Raw genomic sequence first — 20,055 nt, 5'->3', positions numbered from 1 at the left:
TCATTCCAGTTCAGCTGGTAGGGGGCAGGTTACGTTTTTTCAAAGAAATTTGGATCAATTCTGTTCACAATCTTTGGATTCAGAACATTGTTTCAGAAGGGTACAGAATTGGTTTCAAGATGAGACCTCCTGCAAAGAGATTTTTTCTTTCCCATGTCCCAGTAAATCCAGTGAAAGCTCAAGCATTTCTGAATTGTGTTTCAGATTTAGAGTTGGCTGGAGTAATTATGCCAGTTCCAATTCCGGAACAGGGGATGGGGTTTTATTCAAATCTCTTCATTGTACCAAAGAAGGAGAATTCCTTCAGACCAGTTCTGGATCTAAAATTATTGAATCGTTATGTAAGGATACCAACGTTCAAGATGGTAACTGTAAGGACTATATTGCCTTTTGTTCAGCAAGGGAATTATATGTCCACAATAGATTTACAGGATGCATATCTGCATATTCCGATTCATCCAGATCATTATCAGTTCCTGAGATTCTCTTTTCTAGACAAGCATTACCAATTTGTGGCTCTACCGTTTGGCCTTGCTACAGCTCCAAGAATTTTCACAAAGATTCTCGGTGCCCTTCTGTCTGTAATCAGAGAACAGGGTATTGTGGTATTTCCTTATTTGGACGATATCTTGGTACTTGCTCCGTCTTTACATTTAGCAGAGTCTCATACGAATCGACTTGTGTTGTTTCTTCAAGATCATGGTTGGAGGATCAATTTACCAAAAAGTTCTTTGATTCCTCAAACAAGGGTAACCTTTCTGGGTTTCCAGATAGATTCAGTGTCCATGACTTTGTCTTTAACAGACAAGAGACGTCTAAAATTGATTACAGCCTGTCGAAACCTTCAGTCTCAATCATTCCCTTCGGTAGCCTTATGCATGGAAATTCTAGGTCTTATGACTGCTGCATCGGACGCGATCCCCTTTGCTCGTTTTCACATGCAACCTCTTCAGCTCTGTATGCTGAACCAATGGTGCAGGGATTACACGAAGATATATCAATTAATATCTTTAAAACCGATTGTTCGGCACTCTCTAACGTGGTGGACAGATCACCATCGTTTAATTCAGGGGGCTTCTTTTGTTCTTCCGACCTGGACTGTAATTTCAACAGATGCAAGTCTCACAGGTTGGGGAGCTGTGTGGGGATCTCTGACGGCACAAGGAGTTTGGGAATCTCAGGAGGTGAGATTACCGATCAATATCTTGGAACTCCGTGCAGTTTTCAGAGCTCTTCAGTTTTGGCCTCTTCTGAAGAGAGAATCGTTCATTTGTTTTCAGACAGACAATGTCACAACTGTGGCATACATCAATCATCAAGGAGGGACTCACAGTCCTCTGGCTATGAAAGAAGTATCTCGAATTTTGGTTTGGGCGGAATCCAGCTCCTGTCTAATCTCTGCGGTTCATATCCCAGGTGTAGACAATTGGGAAGCGGATTATCTCAGTCGCCAAACGTTGCATCCGGGCGAATGGTCTCTTCACCCAGAGGTATTTCTTCAGATTGTTCAAATGTGGGGGTTCCCAGAGATAGATCTGATGGCCTCTCATCTAAACAAGAAACTTCCCAGGTATCTGTCCAGATCCCGGGATCCTCGGGCGGAGGCAGTGGATGCATTATCACTTCCTTGGAAGTATCATCCTGCCTATATCTTTCCGCCTCTAGTTCTTCTTCCAAGAGTAATCTCCAAGATTCTGAGGGAATGCTCGTTTGTTCTGCTAATAGCTCCGGCATGGCCTCACAGGTTTTGGTATGCGGATCTTGTCCGGATGGCATCTTGCCAACCATGGACTCTTCCGTTAAGACCAGACCTTCTGTCTCAAGGTCCTTTTTTCCATCCGGATCTGAAATCCTTAAATTTAAAGGTATGGAGATTGAACGCTTGATTCTTGGTCATAGAGGTTTCTCTGACTCCGTGATTAATACTATGTTACAGGCTCGTAAATCTGTATCTCGAGAGATATATTATAGAGTCTGGAAGACTTATATTTCTTGGTGTCTTTCTCATCATTTTTCTTGGCATTCTTTTAGAATACCGAGGATTTTACAGTTTCTTCAGGATGGTTTAGATAAGGGTTTGTCCGCGAGTTCTTTGAAAGGACAAATCTCCGCTCTTTCTGTTCTTTTTCACAGAAAGATTGCTATTCTTCCTGATATTCATTGTTTTGTACAAGCTTTGGTTCGTATAAAACCTGTCATTAAGTCAATTTCTCCTCCTTGGAGTTTGAATTTGGTTCTGGGAGCTCTTCAAGCTCCTCCGTTTGAACCTATGCATTCATTGGACATTAAATTACTTTCTTGGAAAGTTTTGTTCCTTTTGGCCATCTCTTCTGCTAGAAGAGTTTCTGAATTTTCTGCTCTTTCGTGTGAGTCTCCTTTTCTGATTTTTCATCAGGATAAGGCGGTGTTGCGAACTTCTTTTGAATTTTTACCTAAAGTTGTGAATTCCAACAACATTAGTAGAGAAATTGTGGTTCCTTCATTATGTCCTAATCCTAAGAATTCTAAGGAGAAATCATTGCATTCTTTGGATGTTGTTAGAGCTTTGAAATATTATGTTGAAGCTACGAAATCTTTCCGTAAGACTTCTAGTCTATTTGTTATCTTTTCCGGTTCTAGGAAAGGCCAGAAAGCTTCTGCCATTTCTTTGGCATCTTGGTTGAAATCTTTAATTCATCTTGCCTATGTTGAGTCGGGTAAAATTCCGCCTCAGAGAATTACAGCTCATTCTACTAGGTCAGTATCTACTTCCTGGGCGTTTAGGAATGAAGCTTCGGTTGACCAGATCTGCAAAGCAGCAACTTGGTCCTCTTTGCATACTTTTACTAAATTCTACCATTTTGATGTATTTTCTTCTTCTGAAGCAGTTTTTGGTAGAAAAGTTCTTCAGGCAGCGATTTCAGTTTGAATCTTCTGCTTATGTTTTTTGTTAAACTTTATTTTGGGTGTGGATTATTTTCAGCAGGAATTGGCTGTCTTTATTTTATCCCTCCCTCTCTAGTGACTCTTGTGTGGAAAGATCCACATCTTGGGTAGTCATTATCCCATACGTCACTAGCTCATGGACTCTTGTTAATTACATGAAAGAAAACATAATTTATGTAAGAACTTACCTGATAAATTCATTTTTCATATTAACAAGAGTCCATGAGGCCCACCCTTTTTTGTGGTGGTTATGATTTTTTTGTATAAAGCACAATTATTCCAATTCCTTATTTTATATGCTTCGCACTTTTTTTCTTATCACCCCACTTCTTGGCTATTCGTTAAACTGATTTGTGGGTGTGGTGAGGGGTGTATTTATAGGCATTTTAAGGTTTGGGAAACTTTGCCCCTCCTGGTAGGAATGTATATCCCATACGTCACTAGCTCATGGACTCTTGTTAATATGAAAGAAATGAATTTATCAGGTAAGTTCTTACATAAATTATGTTTTTTCTCAAATGGATAATTAGACCATTTGTTATGAATTACTTGCTTTGCATTTAATCAGGGTTTAAAATTAAATTTCTTTAGCAGTTTGCAAAAGTAAAAACAAACCCATATAATGAAATGAAATATAAATATAAAGATATTTCCTCTCTAAGTGTTCACAGTTCACATGGGGTTAAGTATTTATTCCAGCTTAAACTTGCCAATTAAATTTTAACCAATTGGATTTTCCCAGCCACCTTAAATAGGTGAGCAGGGATTTTACCTGTAGCTATGATTACGCCGTGAGCGGCGAAACATGTCAGCAGCAGTTTTTTCACAAGTTTTGTTGGAGTTGTGAGACATGCCGATTTCTGATCATGTATTCATGGATTTTTATTTTTAAACTGAAATAAATCGAGTTTTGGATCTGCAAAAAGTCTCTGCAATTTGTTTCTTATTGCTATATATATATATATATATATATATATATATATATATATATATATATATATATATATATATATATATACATACATACATATATATATATATATATATATATATATATATATATATATATATATATATATATATATATACACACACTGTACTGTGCTGTCATGCCATGCCTCCTACAAACTAAGGCCTAGATTTAGAGTTCGGCGGTAGCCGTCAAAATCAGCGTTAGAGGCTCCTAACGCTGGTTTTGGGCGCCCGCTGGTATTTGGAGTCAGTGATTAAAGGGTCTAACGCTCACTTTTCAGCCGCGACTTTTCCATACCGCAGATCCCCCTACGCCATTTGCGTAGCCTATCTTTTCAATGGGATCTTTCTAACGCCGGTATTTAGAGTCGTTTCTGCAGTGAGCGTTAGAGCTCTAACGACAAGATTCCAGCCGCCTGAAAATAGCAGGAGTTAAGAGCTTTCTGGCTAACGCCGGTTTATAAAGCTCTTAACTACTGTACCCTAAAGTACACTAACACCCATCAACTACCTATGTACCCCTAAACCGAGCTCCCCCCACATCGCCGCCACTCGATTAAAATTTTTAACCCCTAATCTGCCGACCGCCACCTACGTTATACTTATGTACCCCTAATCTGCTGCCCCTAACCCCGCTGACCCCTATATTATATTTATTAACCCCTAACTTGCCCCCCACAACGTCGCCGCAAGCTACTTAAAATAATTAACCCCTAATCTTCCGACCGCAAATCGCCGCCACCTACGTTATCCCTATGTACCCCTAATCTGCTGCCCCTAACATCGCCGACCCCTATGTTATATTTATTAACCCCTAATCTGCCCCCCACAACGTCGCCGACACCTGCCTACACTTATTAACCCCTAATCTGCCGAGCGGACCTGAGCGCTACTATAATAAAGTTATTAACCCCTAATCCGCCTCACTAACCCTATCATAAATAGTATTAACCCCTAATCTGCCCTCCCTAACATCGCCGACACCTACCTTCAATTATTAACCCCTAATCTGCCGACCGGAGCTCACCGCTATTCTAATAAATGTATTAACCCCTAAAGCTAAGTCTAACCCTAACACTAACACCCCCCTAAGTTAAATATAATTTTTATCTAACGAAATAAATTAACTCTTATTAAATAAATTATTCCTATTTAAAGCTAAATACTTACCTGTAAAATACATCCTAATATAGCTACAATATAAATTATAATTATATTATAGCTATTTTAGGATTAATATTTATTTTACAGGTAACTTTGTATTTATTTTAACCAGGTACAATAGCTATTAAATAGTTAAGAACTATTTAATAGTTACCTAGTTAAAATAATTACAAATTTACCTGTAAAATAAATCCTAACCTAAGATATAATTAAACCTAACACTACCCTATCAATAAAATAATTAAATAAACTACCTACAATTAACCTAACACTACACTATCAATAAATTAATTAAACACAATTGCTACAAATAAATACAATTAAATAAACTATCTAAAGTACAAAAAATAAAAAAGAACTAAGTTACAGAAAATAAAAAAATATTTACAAACATAAGAAAAATATTACAACAATTTTAAACTAATTGCACCTACTCTAAGCCCCCTAATAAAATAACAAAGCCCCCCAAAATAAAAAATTCCCTACCCTATTCTAAAATACAAAAATTACAAGCTCTTTTACCTTACCAGCCCTGAACAGGGCCCTTTGCGGGGCATGCCCCAAGAATTTCAGCTCTTTTGCCTGTAAAAAAAAACATACAATACCCCCCCCCCCAACATTACAACCCACCACCCACATACCCCTAATCTAACCCAAACCCCCCTTAAATAAACCTAACACTAATCCCCTGAAGATCTTCCTACCTTGTCTTCACCATCCAGGTATCACCGATCCGTCCTGGCTCCAAGATCTTCATCCAACCCAAGCGGGGGTTGGCGATCCATAATCCGGTGCTCCAAAGTCTTCCTCCTATCCGGCAAGAAGAGGACATCCGGACCGGCAAACATCTTCTCCAAGCGGCATCTTCTATGTTCTTCCATCCGATGACGACCGGCTCCATCTTGAAGACCTCCAGCGCGGATCCATCCTCTTCTTCCGACGACTAGACGACGAATGACGGTTCCTTTAAGGGACGTCATCCAAGATGGCGTCCCTCGAATTCCGATTGGCTGATAGGATTCTATCAGCCAATCGGAATTAAGGTAGGAATTTTCTGATTGGCTGATGGAATCAGCCAATCAGAATCAAGTTCAATCCGATTGGCTGATCCAATCAGCCAATCAGATTGAGCTCGCATTCTATTGGCTGTTCCGATCAGATAGATTATTTATTTGTAGCAATTGTGTTTAATTAATTTATTGATAGTGTAGTGTTAGGTTAATTGTAGGTAGTTTATTTAATTATTTTATTGATAGGGTAGTGTTAGGTTTAATTATATCTTAGGTTAGGATTTATTTTACAGGTAAATTTGTAATTATTTTAACTAGGTAACTATTAAATAGTTCTTAACTATTTAATAGCTATTGTACCTGGTTAAAATAAATACAAAGTTACCTGTAAAATAAATATTAATCCTAAAATAGCTATAATATAATTATAATTTATATTGTAGCTATATTAGGATGTATTTTACAGGTAAGTATTTAGCTTTAAATAGGAATAATTTATTTAATAAGAGTTAATTTATTTCGTTAGATAAAAATTATATTTAACTTAGGGGGGTGTTAGTGTTAGGGTTAGACTTAGCTTTAGGGGTTAATACATTTATTAGAATAGCGGTGAGCTCCGGTCGGCAGATTAGGGGTTAATAATTGAAGGTAGGTGTCGGCGATGTTAGGGAGGGCAGATTAGGGGTTAATACTATTTATGATAGGGTTAGTGAGGCGGATTAGGGGTTAATAACTTTATTATAATAGCGCTCAGGTCCGCTCGGCAGATTAGGGGTTAATAAGTGTAGGTAGGTGTCGGCGACGTTGTGGGGGGCAGATTAGGGGTTAATAAATATAACATAGGGGTCGGCGATGTTAGGGCAGCAGATTAGGGGTACATAGGGATAACGTAGGTGGCGGCGGTTTACGGAGCGGCAGATTAGGGGTTAAAAGTGTAATGCAGGGGTCAGCGATAGCGGGGGCGGCAGATTAGGGGTTAATAAGTGTAAGGCTAGGGGTGTTTAGACTCGGGGTACATGTTAGAGTGTTAGGTGCAGACGTAGGAAGTGTTTCCCCATAGGAAACAATGGGGCTGCGTTAGGAGCTGAACGCTGCTTTTTTGCAGGTGTTAGGTTTTTTTTCAGCTCAAACAGCCCCATTGTTTCCTATGGGAGAATCGTGCACGAGCACGTTTTTTAGGCCGGCCGCGTCCGTAAGCAGCTCTGGTATCGAGAGTTGCATTTGCGGTAAAAATGCTCTACGCTCCTTTTTTGGAGCCTAACGCAGCATTTGTTTTAACTCTCGATACCAGAGTTAAATTTATGGTGCGGCCAGAAAAAAGCCCGCGGAGCGTTAACAGCCCTTTTACCGCCGAACTCTAAATCTAGGCCTAAGTGTTGTGTGGTGCTGCGTGTAGAGCCAGCACTAGGCACGTACGTGTTGTGGTGGGTGGGGGTTCCTTCCAAGTGTGAACATGGGTCGGGGAGGCGAGCTGTTACCCTCAGTCATCATCTCACCCAAAATAAAAAAACGTCCCAGAATAAAAAAACAAGCAAAATTTAAAAAAATGTCACACTGTCAGTCTGCCACGGCACACCTGAGGATCTCTCACGGCACACTAGTGTGCCGCGGCACACTGGTTGAAAAACACTGCTATAGAGACTTCTCAGCACAAAGTACAATTATATAGGCTTAAAGTAATATAGTTAGCAAGTATCAAAAAGTAAAGTTTGTTGTATAATTGCATTATAGTATATGGAGTGGCCTTTTGCTGCATAAGGGTATTGTTTTTTTTTTCTAAGAAGAGTTAAACAGTTAGATTTTGATCAGTGAGTGCAGTGTTACAGATATCTGTATGAGGTTGGTATACGAACTCTGTTAATATAGTAATTGATGCCAGTGTAGGAAAGTCTTTATCTGCATTTTTACAGAGGTAATATCATGTCATAGGATCTTGTTTACACTGACATCCTGCTGCCTATGACAACCCACTGCAAGAATGTCACTGAGCAGCTATTTTGATGACAGATAAGTTGCTGATTAGAACTAGATGTTAACCCCTTGTATTTTACAGTGTGCTGCAAAGAATACTGCACCAGTATCCTCTGGGATATAAGGGTATAGTAAGAATTTGCTCCCCTGTAACAGTGTCACCTGCAATATTGATGGAGCCACAATGACATAATCCGCTGCAATACTGCATCAATTGTGATATTGTTAAAAAAAAAAATAAAGTAAAAAATCAGTTTGGTGATGGGATACCTAATAAACAGTGTGTCACTGTAGTCAGAAAGGGTCATGAATGATTTACTGTTTTCGTTCTGTCATGTGTTAGAATGGATATTTGATATGTGCGTGTTACTAGCTCAGTGACTGTTGTGTGAAGCATTGAAGATGCTGAAAATCTATCAGTAACAGAAGATGTCTGTAGAATGACGGATGGGATATGGGTATTGTGGTACAGAGACCAAAATTATAACAATGTGCCTGCTGAGAATGTGCACAATGAGAAGTATCCCTGAATGATCCATAAGGAATCCTAATGGAGTAGCAGAAGTCAAAGTGCTAAATGAGGAGAAAACTGGCACAAAGCTATAGCAGAGGTTCCTCCTCTTGTCCTCAAGAGCACATTGATCAGTATATGAGGGTATCCCTACCATAGGACTGGACATTCATTAGAGGTTATTAATAATGTGTCCTTAACGGAACAGGGAAATGCTATAATTTGTTAGAACATTTTATTATTGGACTGTTTTTGCATATAACTATGTATTTCATCCCTGAAAAGGTGTTGAAATGATTGTAAAAGTTAGTTCCAGAGCAGAAATGCACTACGTTAAAGTGAAGGTCAATTTTCATGTGAAAGTGCCCGTTTTTTAAAAAAAACTATTAAAAACAAGGGCACTTTCATTCATGAAAATTGACATTTCAGCCATACGTCAGCAATGACTATTCCGGCATCCTCCAATCACGGCTCCCCCCCCCCCCCCCCGGGTAATCATTGCCTGAGGAAGCCGGTTTCCTCATTGCTGGGTAAGTAAACCAGGAAGAAGCAGGTGGGGCATCGTTTCAGACCGGTGATCCGGCGTTACAGAAGAACAAGGTAAGTATTTATTTTTAAAATACGGTGCAATGTCAACTTTCATGAATGAAGTGCCCCTGTTTTTAATAGTTTTTTTTTTTTTAAAATGGGCACGTTCACATGAAAATTGACCTTCACATTAAGCTAGCTGAGCCCATCTGGAAAGCCAATGACAAGACACATGTGTGTAGTCACCAACCACCAGCTAGCTTTAAAAAAAATTTTTTTACTTTCATGTCCCTTTTTAATGAGAGAATTAGGAGCCACTGATGTGGATATGGTTGGAGCTATAAGGGAGATGTGCTATGGACCATAGGAGTAGTGTTTGAAACTAAACATTTTGCTTTTATACAGAGAGAGTAATAGGTGCAGAAAATACCCTGTTTTAGTAAACATTAGGCAGTTTAATAAGTTTTTAGTGTTTCTGGGAGCAGCTTAAACCATGACACTTTCTCTGCATTGATTTAATAGTGTTCATTTTACATTTGACAGTTTTCTGGGATGGGATAAAAGCCGGAATGGCCATATAATTGGTTAAATTCTTTAAAAAAAAAATTTGAATTATCCTTCAGAACAATATGTTAATTGTAAAATTGTTTTTCCCTTAATGTCTTTTCAATGACTTGTTATACCAGCTGCAGAGTATAAAATGTATGACCATATGAATTAATTGGTTTTGTGCTTTTAAGCCACAACCTATTAACCTCTTAAGGACCAAACTTCAGATGCTTGTCTTTCGGTTAAGGACCAAAGCAATTTTTGCTATGTTTGTTTAACCAAATTTTCATCTTTCTCATTTATTGCACCAACACATATTATATACCATTTTTTTTTAAAGGACAAAAGGGCTTTCATTTGTTGTGATAAATATATAAGTTCTCATTTATTATAAACAAAATAACAAAACATAAAAAGAATAAATAAAAAAACACAACTTTTTCACAGTTTTGGTTATAATAATGTTTACATACTTAGTGCAGCTTAAGAAAAGTAATTCAAAATAAATTTAAGGACTGGCTAAAGGGGATATTTTAACTTTTATTAATACGTTGGATTTTTTTACAGCATTTAAAGTAAGAAAGATCCGTCTCTCTCCATTTAAAAAACCAAACAGAGGTGGAGGGAGGCGGAGCTGATGTCCCAGCAACATTGTGTCCGCTGTGATTGGCTGTCAGAGAGATCGCATGGGCTGGGACATCATGATTTGCTGTTGCTAGTCTGCCTCAGACGCTGAGGCAGCAAGCAAGAGCATTAACTCTGCGATCGCCGGGACCACGGCGATCTGGGGCTAATTTTAGCACATGACGGAATTATTCAGTCATGGTTCCTTATGGCACGGACAACCATGATGGAATAATTCAGTCATTAGTCCTTAAGGGGTTAAGAGTTTGAGCTTGCAGGTAATATCAAATCTTATTATGTTATCACTGTGTGCTTTATCTTATATTTATTTGTAAACCAAAGCTAAATTCTTAGAGAGGAGAATGGAAAATTAACATTTTATTGTTAACTATCCTGCACCCCACTGGGAGTGTAATTTCTGCTGCTGGCTGTGTTTACATTGCCTGTCAATACCATGGACTTCAGTATAGAAACTTTCAATATAGGTGGGGATACCACAATCTAATTGTCATTGGGAACAATTTAAACGGGAGAATTTTTTTTGGTAAACTGTCCCTTTTTAAACTTTCCAGGTAGTTACACCAATAAAATGTCACTAGTTCTGCAAAGCTATGTGTGAGAGAGACAATAAGTCACACCTGCAACAAAATCCACATCCATGTGGCATTGTGGGCAAAAAAGTGTTTCCCATGTAACTGTACCAACCAAATTCCCCTGTTCAACAAAGCTAGGTGGGAGAGAGACAATGAGCCACACACACACACCACTGAAACCACATCCAAGTGGCTGTTCCAATAAAAAAAGTTTTGTGCAAATAAAGGCCTGGAACGCCCACTTTCAAAGTAGCTACACCAACTAAATTCATCCATTTCATAAAGCTAGGTTGGAGCCACACAATCCAAACAAAATCCAGATCCAAGGATGTTCCATTAAAAAAGTGTTATGCACAAAGATAGGCCTGGAACACCCACCTTCCGAATAGCCTCACCAAATTCACCCATTATACTAGTCTAGGTGAGAGATGAATGAGACACATACACCCGCCACAGAATCCATTTCCAAGTTTATTTTCTGGTTAAAAAAAACAAAACAAAAAAACCTGTCCGTTTTTGTCAAGTGTTTTGCACAAAAAGGCCTGAAAAGCCTACTTCCCAAGTAGCCACATCAACCAAATCCACTTATTTTAGAAAGCCATACACCCACCATAAAAAAAATCCATATCCAAGTTTTCTTTCTGGTTAATAAAACAAAAAACCTTTGTGCAAAAAATGTTTTATTTTTTTGCTTTTACCTAGCTTTGTGGAGAATTTGGTTGTAGAGACTTCTCAGGAAGTGGGCTTTTTTGTGCTAATGCTTTGACTGAAAAGGCGATTTGGATGATGCCGGGTGTGTGGCTAATTGTCTCCCTTCCACCTAGCCCTGTGGAATCGGTGAATATGGTTGCTGTGGCTACTTGGGAAGTAGACGATCCATGCCTTTTTTTTGCACAATGTGCTTTAACTATAACAGCTACTTGGACATAGATTATTTGTAGGGTTGTTCATTACCTCTCTCCCATCTACCCTTGTGGAATGGTTGAATTTGTTTAGTTTGGCTACTTGGGAAGTCAGTGTGTTGGGCCTTTTTTGCACAAAGCGCTATTTGGACCAGAGCAGCCACTTGGTGTGGATTATTTGGTTGTGTGGCTCATTGTCTCTCTCCTACATTAGTCTTGTGGAACTGGTGAATTTTTATTGATGTGACTATTTGGGAAGTGGGTGTTCCGGGCTGTTCCATGTTCATGTGGGCTATGAACAGGATCTTTCAATTTCTACTGGTTTTTCTCATGTTTAATATTTATACAGCTGTTAAGTCATTTTCTGTTCTGGCTTTTTACCCAGTCCCCAGGTTTCTGCTTACAAAGTGGCTTATTAATATTGATTGTTTATGGTTGTAAACAATGTCACACAAGTTCATTCACTGCAGGTGCTGCTATTACATAAGCTACAAGTAATATGTCTGTCTGTTTTTGCAGGATGTTGTCTGTGGAGCACTGATAGCCTTGCTATTTTTGGCCTTAACATACCCAGTGTGGGATTCAACAGATCAACTGCTTCTGAACAACCCTCCCTCTCCAGTACTTGCAGTTACTACAGGTTTCCTGCTAAGCTATAACTACCCCAAGATGGACCATTACAGCACCACCAGAGCGGACACTACAACTATTCTAGGCGTTGGAGCAGGAACGTGTGTTGGCATTTGGTTGGCTAATCATTTTGGACTGATCCACACTACATTAGGTCATCTTCCACTTGCCATGCCTAAAATCACCTTTAACTTGATCCTGATGCAGGTGTCTAGGTTTCTTTTAGGAGTATTCCTCCTGCTTATAACACGTTCTGTTGCTAAGACACTGTCTCTTCAGGCCCTTAGCTCATGGTATAAAGTTTCTACCCAAGATCCATTAGTTAGACAGCGACTAGAAATTGAAGTACCCTACAAATTTGTGACATACACATCTATAGGCGTTGTTGCTACAGCAGGGGTTCCTTGGCTGTGTCAGATGTTAGGAATGTAAATATCCTCTGTTTTCTCCAGTTACATTACCACTGCAGTGCAACAGACCTGTGTTTACAATTCAGGAACTTCCATGTCATGCAGTGGTAGAAACAAAACACTTAAAGCTAAAATAGCAAACTTGAATCTAAATATTTTATATTTTGCAAATAAACCATACTATAATCTAGTGTACCAGAACACTATTTAGGTAAATACTATGATTGCATTTGTTCAACAATTAGTTAAAAAGTTAAGCCAGATTTAAACTTTTAGAAATAAAGGCTGAACGCTCTGACCACACAGTTTCAGTATATGTCATAGGGATGGTATTTTACAAACATACTCACTAACTTTATGCCCTTTGAAAGGGAGTGTACATAGATAATATGCACTGTATAAGCAAGAGATATGATAAAACGTGCAGCTGTATTCAATGTTACCAAGCACACAGATTGGTTTATTTATATATATATTTTCTACTGATATTTATCACTGCAGTGTGTGCAGCACCATTTTGTCATAGAAATGATATTTAATAAAATGCTATTCAGTATCAATGTTTACTACAGAGAAAAGTTCCTTACTTGCTCAAAAGTCTCAAAGAAAGAAAGGGACATATTAAAGCTGTATAATTATTTTGGTATTTTCCTCTTCCAGTGCTTCCAAAGTATTGCAGTTACAAATCAGGGCATAAAGTACATTTCCTATTAGTGCATACAATAGAATGTACATTTCCTGTTAGCACGTGCAATAAAAAACGTACAGGATGTGCTATGACATTCCTAAATTCACACAAGCCATAAAATTAGACAAATTACAATAATATTGGTAAAAAAAAACAAAAAAACTACAAAACCTAGTTAGGTAACCTGTAATGCTGCAGATATAGTTTAAATTCTAACTCCCCGTCTGCAGATTTGTTTTAATACTGTCACATGAGGATCAGACAGAAATGAGGACACAAAGTGGGTTATTCATTAAGCTGTGTACTGTTTATCAGGTCACTGTTGTAGAGAAACCAATGGGGGTTTTACTATGCTAGTGTCTCCACTCTAGTAACCCTGCTTAATGTCTGACTGTCTAGACACCTTTAAATATGTGTATATATTTTTTAAAGAAAAATCTAAAAGCTGCTAATCAAAAACATTTTAGTATTTACTAACAAAGTAGTAATATTTTATTTATTAGCATTGTTCTCAATAAAATTATTTGTATGGATACCCTGTACACATGACAGCCCTGTGGGTGTGACTGTACACTGGCAATCCAACTGTCCTAAATTATTATGATGGGTTTTAGTTCTCAGAACCTTGAATTACTTGCCGTCTATAGATCGAGCAGCAAATAATTTTGTCATGTAATACTAAAATAATAGGTGGGTGATAGATGTAGGAAATGCTTAACGTCCCCAATTTTTACTTGTATCAAGTTCAGTAGCTACACGTTAACAATATTCACCTTTTGCTCATCCTTTAGTCTACCTGAGTAAAGAGAAATAAGTGGGTGAGGGGCATTTTAAAAAAAGAAAACAAAAAATAGGAAATAGTTAAAAATGATAACAACCCTCACACCTAGTACCGACCACCAGACCACTGATATAAAGATTTGTGGTCACCCTTGTTAGCATCCCCAAGATCTAGAACCATACATGGCTAAGGAAAAGATTTCCCACTAATTAATGGATTCCGTACTATTGTTCTAAGAGGCAGCAGCTTTCCTTTCTATAAAGAAAGGGCAATTATAATAGAACAAATCAGGAAGTCCTGGGATAAACGGGTTATTTAATGGAAGGAATGGGCCGGTGTTCTGTCGAGAACTCAAATTCCTCAAACTCCAATCTGACGTCACTTCCGGTAAGTCTTCTATGTTAATATCTGTTTTGCCTCTGTCTAGGGGTGCACCGCCGATTCTCTGGCATACACCCCAAATAGACCTTGGAGAATGAAGTTTACAAGGGGGGCTTTGCCCCCCTTCAACCCCCCAGGCAGAGGCAAAGTAGATAGTGTAGATAGGCGATTACACTGCCCATCTGATTGGTTGTGAGTCCTGTCACTCACTGGATACGGACCAATCGGATGTATGGATTCACCGGAAGTGACGTCAGATTGGAGTTTTCGATGTATTGGCGTTCTCAATAAAACACCGGCAAGATGTGAAAATCTGCCCATTTAAAGGCTCTGTAAAATAAAACAATGTTAAACTGTAAAATCTTCAGAACTATAAGAAATGTTAGCCTTAACCTGTTTTTCAGTGGCACTTTCTGCTCATGTACCAGAATAATCTGTGAACTGAAATAAACGTATTTCATGACATGTCTGTTTTTTGTGTGTTTATTTAACACTGCTGAGCTTTAACAGTGGTAACTTTTATATACTCTGCATTGCGCACTATAACTATATATTATATGTAATTGACAAAAAGCTTGTATCTTTATCTAGAAAGATGTCTTTAGGAAATAACGCACCCAAAGATAATACATTAAAACATTACAATTCTGCAGTACCAAACCAAGCATCATGTATAGAAGAACCTGAACAAATACATATGCCGTTATGTCTGAAGTGTCCCCAGCAATCATGGCTCAAGGAAAAACACATAAAGCAGGCTTTTTTCTCAGTTATTATGGCCAAGTCACAAACCGGGCCTGTTAGAAACCGGGCCGCACAGCAGGACGTGAGCAGCGAGCGAGCAAGAAAAGCTTTCTGTATTTACAGCTGCTCCACCTCGCTCGTATTACCGCCTGAGCTCCGCCTCCTGTCAGATTAGCGGTGGCATTTAAAGGAGTCTAGCTGCAGACTCACTGGAGCTCCACTCTAGACAGGAAACCTGTGACCTCCACTCAAAGTTAGTTTGTTTTTTTTGTTGTTTTTTAAATCAACTTTAATGTAACAAACAACCTATAGACAATTATTCTGTGAAAACTAAACATTTTGCAGCTTTCTTGTTCTTAATGTTCACTCAGTGGTTTATGCTGATTGTCACTTATATGGTAACCACTGTGAATGAACATTAAGAACAAGAAAGCTGCACAATGTACAAGGCTGAAGTTGGATTCTTTTTCAGTCAGCTTCTTATTCTGCAACTGATTGCAATTTGCAAAATAAAGATTTATAAACAAAATATCTATCATTATGTTTATTTTAAATAAAATACACTTTCCAAAAACCTAAACAAACTTACATTTTATATATAAAAAAAAATCATCTTATATTGCAATAAACAGATGGCAAACATGGCATAATTTCGATTGTTTGAATAAGTAACTGATTTTATAAAAGGGTTAAAACCCTTTGCGCCACTCATTTATGTGTGGATTTATACAAGGCGTGAGCCTCTTCATGGGACAGACCTATGTTATCAGCCTTGTCCAACGCTCTTTTTTGCAAACAAATTGGTGCCAACTGTGCCACTTTATATATTTTACCTTTTCTAAATAAGTCATTGATATTTAAAAAAAGGATAAAATCCTTTTGAGACACTCATTTGTGTGTGTATATATACAAGGCGTGAACCCATAATAGGATAGACATGTTATCAGCCTGTCCCAACACTCTTTATGGCAAACAAATTGGTGCCAACTGTGCCACTTTATATATTTTACCTTTTCTAAATAAGTCATTGATATTTAAAAAAAGGATAAAATCCTTTTGAGACACTCATTTGTGTGTGTATATATACAAGGCGTGAACCCATAATAGGATAGACATGTTATCAGCCTGTCCCAACACTCTTTATGGCAAACAAATTGGTGCCAACCTTGCCACTTCATATATTTTACCTTTTCTGAATAAGTAATTGGTATTTTAAAAGGGTTAAAATTCTTTGGGTCACTCATTTCTGTGTAGATATATACAGTACTTTAACCCCATTTATAGAATATACATATTTTCAGCCTGACTCAATGCTTTTTAAGGCATACAATCTGGTGCCATCCTTGCCACTTCATACATTTTACTTTTTCTGAATAACTGGTATTTTAAAAGGGTTAAAATACTTTGGGCCACTAATTTTTGTGTGGCTACATACACAACGTGAAGCCCTTCATAGGATAAGCATGTTTTTAGCCTGGCCCAATGCTTTTATAGCAAACAATCTTGTGCCAAACTTGCCATCTCATATTTTACCTTTTCTGAATAAGTAACTGGTAATTTAAAAGGGTTAAAATCCTTTGGGTCACTAATTTCTGTGTGGAATATACAAGGCATGAACCCTTCATAGGACAGACATGTTGTCAGACTGGCCCAACGCTCTTTATGGCAAACAAATTGGTGCCAAATTTGCCACTTCATAGATTTTACCTTTTCTGAATAAATGGTATTTTAAAAGGGTTAAAATCCTGTGGGCCACTCATTTCTGTGTGGATATATATAGGGCATGAGCCCCTTTATAGCACAGATATGTTCTCAGCCAGGCCCAATGCTTTTTATGACAAACTGGTGCTGACCTTGTCAAATCACATATTTTACCTTTTCTAAATAAGCTATTGCTATTTTGAAAGGGTTTCTTTGCCATATTAATCTTTAGGACAGTCTGAAAACACTTGGATTGTATAAAGGCGCTCACGCCCTATATAACCACACAGAAATCAGTGGCCCAAAGGATTTAAACTGTTTTAAAATACTATTTACTTAGAAAAGTTAAATTCTATAAAGTGGCAAGGTTGGCACCAGTTTATTTGCCATAAATAGCGTTGGGCCAGGCTGAGAACATGTCTCTCCTATGATGGGGCTCACATTCTGTATATATCCACACCCTTAAAATACCAGTTACTTATTCAGAAAAGGTAAAATGTATGAGATGGCCACGTTGGCACAAGTTTGTTTGCTACAAAAAGCTTTGGTCCAGACTGAAAACATATTTATCCTATGAAGGGGCTCACTCCTTGTATATATCCACACAGTAATGAGGGCCCAAGGTTGTCACCCGTTTGCTTCAAAAAGCGTTGGGCCAGGGTGAGAACATATTTATTCTATGAAGGGGTTCACGCCCTGTATATAGCCAAAAAGCTGTGAGTGGTCCAAAGGATTTTAACCCTTTTAAAATACTAGTTACTTATTCAGAAATTTAAACATATAAGATGGCAACATTGGCACCAGTTTGTTTGCTACAAAAAGCGTTGGGCCAGGCTAAGAACATATTTATCCTATGAAGGGGCTCACTCCCTGTATATATCCACACAGTAAAGAGTGGCCCAAAGGATTTTAAGCCATTTGAAATGTTATTTATTTAGAAAAGGTCAAATATAGTGGCAAGGTTGGCATAGAAACCATTGGGCCAGGCTGAAAACATGTTTATCCTATGAAGGGCTTCAGGCCGTGTATGTATCGGCGCAGAAATTAATGGGCCAAATGATTTTATCCCTTTTTAAAATACCAGTTACTTATTCAGAAAAGGTAAAATATATGAATTGTGTATCAATGAGAATTGTGTATCAATGATATAGGTATAGAACTGCCTTATTCATCAAATTGTGGTTCCATCTATAACCCATACACTCACACTCCTTAGGGGAGTGCAGGGGGTGCCATAGTGGTTGGTATACAGTGTAATCCCAAAGAAAAAGAAAACCACTATTTGGCACAAACTTAAACACATACAGCTAGATTATGAGTTTTCAGCGCTTTAGGGAAATTAATGAACGCCACAAAAGCGGCATTATTTCACCTCCCTATAGTGCTGGTATTACAAGTTTGTAAAAAGCAGGCTTCTGCGGGCGATATGGTGGTGTTGAGCTCCATACCGCACCGAAATGCTTTGACGTGCTCGTGCACGATTTCGCCATAGACTTCAATGGGGAGAGTCGGCAAAAGCCTAACACCTGTGATCGCGGAAACAAAAGCTTCGTAATGAAGCCCCATTGATGTCTATAGGGAAAGAAAAAGTTATGTTTAAATCTAACATAAAAACCATGTCTAAACACCCCTACTCTGCTGCCCCTGATATCGCCGCCACCTACATTAGTTATTAACCCCTAAGCCTAACACCCCTTACTTATTTATAATTAAAATAAAGTTAAATAAACCTTACAACTGCCAATGGCCCTTAAAAGGGCCTTTTGTGGGACATTGCCCCAAAGAAATCAGCTCTTTTACCTGTAAAAATAAATACAAACACCCCCCCAACAGTAAAACCCACCACCCACCCAACCAAACCTCCAAATAAAAACCTAAACCCACAAATAAAAACCTAATCTAAATAAACCTAAGCTAACCATTGCCCTGAAAAGGGCATTTGGGTGGGCATTGCCCTTAAAAGGGCATTTAGCTCTTTTACATTGCCCAAACTAAAAAAAAAACCCACCCAAAAAATCCTTTAATTTTTTTTTAAAATTAACCCCTTAGTGTAGGCTAGGGTTTTTTTTTTAATTTTGGGGGGGCTTTTTATTTTGATAGGGCTATTAGATTAGGAGTAATTCGTTTTTACTTTTGATAATTTCATTTTTTATTTTTTGCAATTTAGAAAATTGTATTTTAATAATTTAATTTATTTTATTGTAAGGCAGGTTAGGTTTTATTTTACAGGTAACTTTAAATTTATTTTAACTAGGTAGCTAGTAAATAGATAACTATTTACTAACTAGCCTACTTAGAAAATAAATACAAACTTAGCTGTGAAATAAAACCTAAGATAGCTACATATAACTATTAGTTATATTGAAGCTAGCTTAGGATTTATTTTACAGGTAAGTATGTATTTAGTTTTAAATAGGAATTATTTATGTAATAATTGTTAGGTTTATTTAGCTTTATTTTAATTATATTTAAGTTAGTGGGTGTTAGGCTTAGGATTACGTTAGGGTTAGACTTAGGGTTACGTTAGGGTTAGGGGTTAATATATTTATGTAGAGTTAGTGATGTGGGAGGTCAGAGGTTTAGGGGTTAATAATCTATTTTAGTATACTTCGCTGTGGGGGCTTGCGGTTTATGGGTTAATAGGTTTTTTATAGCGGAGGTGTTGACGGACAGCAGATTAGGAGTTAATAATATTTAAATAGTGTTTGCGATGCGGGAGGGCAGCGGTTTAGGGGTTAATAGGTTTATTATAGTGGCGACGATGTCGGGGAGCGGTGGAATAGGGGTTAATAATTTTATATAGTGGCGGCAATGTCTGGAGCGGCAGATTAGGGGTTAATAATTTTATTTTAGTGTTTGTGATGCGGGAGGGTTTCGATTTAGGGGTTAATAGGTAGTTTATGGGTGTTAGTGTACTTTTTAACATTTTAGTTATGAGTTTTATGCTACAGCTTTGTAACGTAAAACTCAT

The 20,055-nt window shown here is 38.0% G+C and overlaps 1 protein-coding gene across 1 annotated transcript in view; it reads left to right on the top strand.

The window, feature by feature from the left end:
* SGPP2 (sphingosine-1-phosphate phosphatase 2) overlaps positions 1 to 15,104 on the top strand; it is a 180,165-nt gene extending 165,061 nt beyond the window's left edge. The window contains 2 exon segments of the mRNA XM_053711562.1: positions 11,550 to 11,714; positions 12,269 to 15,104. Coding sequence (XP_053567537.1) covers positions 11,550 to 11,714; positions 12,269 to 12,811 — 708 coding nt within the window. The 3' untranslated portion in view covers positions 12,812 to 15,104.
* Positions 15,105 to 20,055: the final 4,951 nt, after the last annotated feature.

Source organism: Bombina bombina, chromosome 4 (assembly GCF_027579735.1).
Source record: "Bombina bombina isolate aBomBom1 chromosome 4, aBomBom1.pri, whole genome shotgun sequence".
Lineage (NCBI taxonomy): Eukaryota > Metazoa > Chordata > Amphibia > Anura > Bombinatoridae > Bombina > Bombina bombina.
Note: the sequence above shows the minus strand (reverse complement) of the source record. Positions and strands in the feature narration are given on the sequence as shown.